We start from the raw sequence: 6,637 nt of genomic DNA, 5'->3' as shown, positions 1-6,637 counted from the left end.
CTGCTGTAAGAAAGAAAGATCTCTTAACCTTTGAGACAACATGGAGGGAACTGGAGAGTATTATGCTAAGTGAAATAAGCCAGTCAGAGAAAGACAAGTATCACATGATCTTATTTATGGAATATAATGAACAAAATAAGCTGAAGATAAAAATAGATCCAGAGACATGGAAGTAGGGAACAGACTGACAATCCTCAGAGGGAAGGGGTGGGGTGGGAAGAGATAGATCAAAGAACATATGCATATATGCATAATCAATGGACACAGACAACACTGTGGGAAAGGAAGGAGGGGGGTGGGAGTAGGGAGGAGGGGGCCAATGGGGGGGGAAGGAAGGGTGGACATCTGTAATACTTGCAACAATAAAGATAAAAATAAACTAAAAAATCAGATCTCTAAGAGAAAAAAATGTCAACCTTAATTCAGTTTATTTGACAAATGAAGTAACTTTCCCTTGTTATTTACTGAGCTTTTCTTGGGTGTCTGTGTCACAACATAACGGAGAAATGTATTAAACCTCACCCATTTGCTGCTCTGCATTGAGCTTCTGCTCTCTGATTAGGCCCCTATCTTCTTCCTTTCCCAAACTAATTAAGAGGCTAATTTGCCAAATGTTCAATAATAAATGGAATGAAATGCATTCTTTTCTGTTTACCATATGATTTTAAACATAAATTTTGCAGTAGAAGGATGGAAGCAAGAAAGAAAGAATAGATAGAAGCCATAGTCTTTTTATAACCTAATCTTAGGAGTGACATCCCACCACATTCTGTTTATTAGGAGCAAGTCACTAGGTCCAGCCCATACTCAGTGGGAAGGAATAGTTTTTTGAATTAAGTCAGTTTACCTCTCCACCAACTATGGTCTGATTTAAAATATTACTGAAAGGCATACGTGGTAGATTGCACACTTTTATTTAAGCCAAGAAAGTGCTTTAATTAAGGAAACAATTTAAAAAAAACAAACCAAAGTTGTATTTGGAACTGTAACACTAGGATAAGCCACATAAGCTTGGTGCCATAAAAATAGTCCTTTGAGATATGTATGTGAATATTCATAGCAATATCCTTCATAAGAGCAAAACAATCCAAATGTCAATCAACTGGTGAATGGGTAAACAAAAATGTGGTGTGTTAGTTATCTGTTGCTATGACCAAATCACCCCAAAATGTAGTGACTAAAAACAACAAACATTTGTTTTGTCACTGTTTCTATGGGTGAGTAATCTCAATTTAGTCTCACCTAAATTTGCCATCAAAGTGCTGGCCAGGGCTGTAGTCTCATCTGAAGATTGGACTGCAGAGGAGGGGTTTTCTGCTTTCATATTTATTCATGTGGTGTTAACAGGCCTCATATTCTCACTGGCTGTTGTCCAGAAACATCAGTTCCTTGCCATGTTGGTCTCTCTATAGGGCTGCTCATAACATGGTAGTTCAGAGAGAGGGATTTGAGAAAGAGAAAGAATGAGAGCCCGCAAGGTAGAAGCCATAGTCTTTTTATAATCTAATCCTAGGAGTGACACCCACCACATTCTATTCATTAGGAGCAAGTCATTAGCTCCAGCCAACACTCAGCGGGAAGGAATTATACAAAGGTATGACTACCGGTGCAGGGATCATTGAGGACCATTGTAGGAGCTGCCAACCAATGTGGTATATCCATACAATGGTACTATTCAGCAATAAAAAGGAACAAGCTACAGAGATACACTACAAATGGACGAACCTCAGTAACATGAGGCTAAGTAAAAGAAGTCAGATATAAAAGACCGCATACTGTATGATTCTATTATTTGACATTTTGAAAAGGTGAAACTATAAAGCAGAAAGCAGATCAGTGATTACCTAGGGCTGGGGATGGGAGTGGGGAGAGGGGAACTTTTTGGGGGGTGATAGACATATTATAAAATGAGGTTGTAGTAATGGTTGCACAACTTTATATAGTTATTAAAAATTATTAAATTGGACACTAACAAAAAAGATGTCATGGGATACAAAACAACTGGCATGTACTTCTCAAAAATGTCAATATCATAAAGGGCAGAGGAATTATGTCAGATTAAAAGAAACTAAAGTGGCATGACAACATGATGCAACATGATCCTGAATATGTTGTGGAGGGCCTGGAAGGGATGCCATAAGGACATTAATGGTAATATTGGAAAAATTACTTATGGGCTGCAGATTAGATAATAGTAATGTGTCAATGTTAAAATTTCTAAATTGTTGTCTTATGGAAAATACCTTTAAACTTATTAACTACATGCTATTTAGGGGTAATGTTTTCTGCAACTAACTCTCAACTAGTTCAGAAAAAAATTATATGTGTATAGAAAATATGGAGGAGTGATAGAGCAAATGTAGTTAATTGTTAATAATTGTTGAATCTGGGTGAAGGGCATACAAGAATTCTTTATACTGTTCTCACAAGTCTTTTGTAAGTTGAAAATCATTTCAAAATAAAAAGTTAAAAAAATAAAGCAAATCTTTGAACAAAATTCTCCCTCTGTCCCTTAGCTTCAAACCAGGATCAAACACAATTACTAACACAAATAGAAAAACCAACTGGAGAAAAAAAGGAAGCAAATGATTTTGACTTACTACTTGTCAGGTATTGTTTACTTAAATTCTTATAAGACTCTTAGAGTGCTGGTTCTGGACCTTTTCTACACATTACTATCACCTAGGGAATTTTAAAACTTTCTATGCCCTGACAACAACCACACCGATGAATTTAGAAGCTCTGGGCGGTGAAACCTAGTCATCGGTATGTTTAAATTTCTCTAGGTGATTCTATTGTACAGCTAAGGTTGAGACCACTGCCTTGCACCTAAAGCTTTATTATCGCCCTCAAAGTTGAGGTCCAAGGAGACTTAACAACTTTCTCATGGTTAAGTAGCTTGTGGAAATGGCAGAGAGGGTAGAGGTGGACATGGTCACACAGAAAGGAGAGTGATCATGTGACCCATTTGGGGGCTTTCTTCACCACATCTCTTTTTTTTTTTATCCTCACCAGAGGACATTTTTCCATTTTTTATTCAGGTAGAGTGGGAGGGAGAGAGAGGAACAGAGAGAGAGAGAGAGAGAAACATCGATGTGAAAGGAACACATCGAGTGGCTGCCACCCGCACAACCGACCAGGGCCGGGGACAAACTGCAACCGAGGTACGTGCCCTTAGCGGGAACCGAACCCGGGTCTCTCCGGACCGCAGGCCGACGCTCTAACCGCTGAGCCAAACTGGCCAGGGCTTCACCACACCTCTTGGCCTTCTTGGGTCTTCAACTGGCTTTCCCCAAACCTGGACTGCAGGCAAGTAGCTGAGCTAGATGCTGAAAAATACAATTAGGCCTGCTTTGGATTTTAAGGAACTTATAAAATGACATGAGCATATGAAAGTGAGTGAATATTAAAAATTCTATAAAAGTTCATAGGTGCTTTATAAAAGGGTGAAATCAGCTGATGGGAGTAAGTTCAATCAAGAAAATCTTCTCTTTTAAGTGGTTGAGACATTGACATCACTAAACATTCCTTCCTGTGAAAATATATCTTCCTTTAACCTTTTTTCTCAACTACTTTCCTCCTTGCTCTTTCTTAAATTTTCCTCAACCAGACAAAACAGACCTAAATTTTAAAAACTGTAAAATAATAAATTTTGAAATGGCTTCACTCCAAATTTAGAATAATTAAATGTTTCCTTTAATCCATGTTTCTCAATAACTTATACGTAAATCATTAGGAAGAATTATGTTTCTTTTTTTTTTTTTTTTATCCTCACCCGAGGACATTTTTCCATTTTTTGTTCAGGTAGAGTGGGAGGGAGAGAGAGGAACAGAGAGAGAGAAACATCGATGTGAAGGGACACATCGAGTGGCTGCCACCCGCACGACCAACCAGGGCCGGGGACAAACTGCAACCGAGGTACGTGCCCTTAGCGGGAACCGAACCCGGGTCTCTCTGGACCGCAGGCTGACGCTCTAACCGCTGAGCCAAACCGGCCAGGGCTGTTTCATTTTAGTTTAGTTCATCTATTAATTTTTCATATTGCTGAATAGATAATGTTTGTGTAAGAAATCTTAATTGTTTTCCCAACTTTTCTCCTAGCTTCCCCTAACATTTAGAAATAGACCTTTTCAAGTGCTATTTAAACAGGAGAAGAGGAAATTTGACCCACAGTTTATCACTTAGCTCATTAGCATACTAATATGACTACAATTTGCATTTGACTAGGTGGTTGTTCTTTTACTCCTGTAATCTTGTTGGTGGAATATCACAGTTTTTGGTTGATTTTTTTAAAATACTGTCTATCTACACTAGGGAAAATAGGTGATGTTGATACAAGAAGCTTGGAAGTGAATTAATTACTCTGAAACAATCCATGTTGGTTTAGCCCCTTAGGTGGTGTTATTTGTTCAGCTCTCGAAAAAGCCCAATTCACATTGGCATTTAAGCAAAATCAACCCTAAAACATTTCTCACACTTTCTAATGAATGATTCTTTTTTTCTTAGTCTCAAGTTTCCTAGGTCCTGCAGTGATTTAGGATGACTCTACTTGGATATGTGAAAGTGTGGCTGAGGCTTTCCAATAGTTTTTTCAGGTAACTAATTTAGAATGAACTAGCTCTTTTCTAGCCATTTATGGTGCAAAGTATTTACCTTGATGTGGATACACATAGGAAGGAAATTAACTGGACAGTGTTGATGGTAGTCTTCCTGGTATCTAGATTTTTATTATTAAGAATGTAGTTAAATATTTTAAGTAGTAACAAGGCCTGTAGTAAAAAGCATACTCACTGTATATAGAAGCAGGATATCTCCGGTATAATGACTCCATTGCCTTCTGTATGAGCTACAGACCGAGTATTTGTGTCCCCCCAAAATTTATATGCTGAAATCGAATCCCCAGTGTGATGATATTCTGGAGGTGGGAACTTTGGGAAGTGATTAGGTCATGAGGGTGGAGGCAGCAAAAAGATGATGGTTTATAAAACAGGAACTGGGCCCTCACCAGACAGCAAATCTGCCAGTGCCTTGATCTTGGAATTCCCAGCCTCCAGACTGTGAGAAATAAATTTCTGTTGTTTAAGCTATCCAGTTTATGGTGTTCTGTTATAGCAGCCTAAATAGACTAAGACAGTATGTGTACCAGGTGCACCAGTATAAGGCAATAGATAGATATTTCATTGGACAATAATATAAATATAATATATATATAGCAGGTCCTCCAATAACATTTTTTCATTCAATGTTGTTTTGTTATAATGTTGATGAGAAACAAAGTCAATTCCCGGGGTGGCTGGTGGGGGGGGGGGAATTGGCTCTCTGTATAGAGTTTGTACATTCTCTCTGTGTTTGCATGGGTTTTCTCCCAGCACTCTGGTTTCCTCCCATATCCCAAAGAAGCACACAGTAGGTAATTGGTGAATCTAAACTGTCCCAGTATGAGTAAGCCTGGGAAAGTGTGAGTGCACCCTGCAGTGGAAGGGTGTCCTTTGTAGGGATGATTCCCGCCTTGTACCCTGAACTGGAATAAGTAAGTTGGAAAATAATTACCTTATTTGTTTTTATTAATCTTTCTTACATATATGTATAGTTCACATTTATTTCAGTGTTTAATATTAGAAGTGTTTGGGGTCTTTATTTAAAAATTTGGTGATTTTTTTGTGGCCAGAAATATGCTGTGGAAACTTAACTCTTGTTTAAATCAATTTGTCTGTGCTAAAATTGGTTTTGTTGTACATCATTTCTCTTAAAGTCATAGTTTCCAAGAACCTATTAATGACATTGAGAACTGTGTGTGTGTGTGTGTGTGTGCGTGTGTGTGTGTGTAGTAGTGGTTTAGAACAAGTCACCCGGAGATGTGCCTCTGTGGTATGTGGATTGTCTTGAGTTAAAGGCAACTTTAGCCCTGGGCTCAAGAGAACCTTCTGCCCCTCCCTTAACTGCCTAGAACTTGAATTAGGGTCCTTGCCAATAAGAGATCAGCAGAGATAACCTCTTTTGACCTATCTATACGGCAGAGAAAATTTCTGTTTACTAAATATCTGCTCTTCTTATCATCCTGCAATGACCCTTTGCAGCCCCTAAGGCAATTTACTTCATTCTTAGCTCAGAATGTAATATATACCCATGTCCCCTTTCTGTCTCTAAACTTCTCATGCATGTGGGGTCTCTGACTCTCATGTATGTAGGGTTTCTATACATATGTAAGTATTTAATTTGGTTATTTTCTCTTGCTAATCTGTCTCATGTCTATTTGATTATTAGACCAGCCAAAAGAACCTTGAGGGTAGAGGAAAGTTTCTTCCTCCCCCTGTATAATATATATTTGTCAAAGAGAAGCATTTCTCCTTTCCGGCAGTGATGACCTCCCCACGACAATATGCCTCTCGCTAAGGATCTCCTTCATCCCTCTCCAGAAGAGAAGAGGAAACACAAGAAGAAGCGTCTGGTGCAGAGCCCCAATTCCTACTTCATGGATGTAAAATGCCCAGGGTGCTATAAAATCACCACCGTCTTTAGCCATGCACAAACAGTAGTTCTGTGTGTTGGTTGTTCCACTGTTCTCTGTCAGCCAACAGGAGGAAAAGCAAGGCTTACAGAAGAATGCTCCTTCAGAAGGAAGCAGCACTAAACACAC

The 6,637-nt window shown here is 38.8% G+C and overlaps 1 protein-coding gene across 1 annotated transcript; it reads left to right on the top strand.

The window, feature by feature from the left end:
- The first annotated feature begins 6,365 nt into the window (after positions 1-6,365).
- LOC118630904 (40S ribosomal protein S27-like) lies at positions 6,366-6,637 on the top strand. Its single transcript, XM_036263135.1, has one exon. It carries the CDS (start codon positions 6,380-6,382, stop codon positions 6,629-6,631), a length of 252 nt encoding a protein of 83 aa, XP_036119028.1. The 5' UTR covers positions 6,366-6,379; the 3' UTR covers positions 6,632-6,637.

This window comes from Molossus molossus, unplaced genomic scaffold (assembly GCF_014108415.1).
Source record: "Molossus molossus isolate mMolMol1 unplaced genomic scaffold, mMolMol1.p scaffold_m16_p_15, whole genome shotgun sequence".
Taxonomy (NCBI): domain Eukaryota; kingdom Metazoa; phylum Chordata; class Mammalia; order Chiroptera; family Molossidae; genus Molossus; species Molossus molossus.
Note: the sequence above shows the minus strand (reverse complement) of the source record. Positions and strands in the feature narration are given on the sequence as shown.

Excerpts from the sequence above, each read along its gene's own strand:
- LOC118630904 (XM_036263135.1), top strand. The coding sequence starts at position 6,380 with ATGCCTCTCGCTAAGGATCTCCTTCATCCCTCTCCAGAAGAGAAGAGG.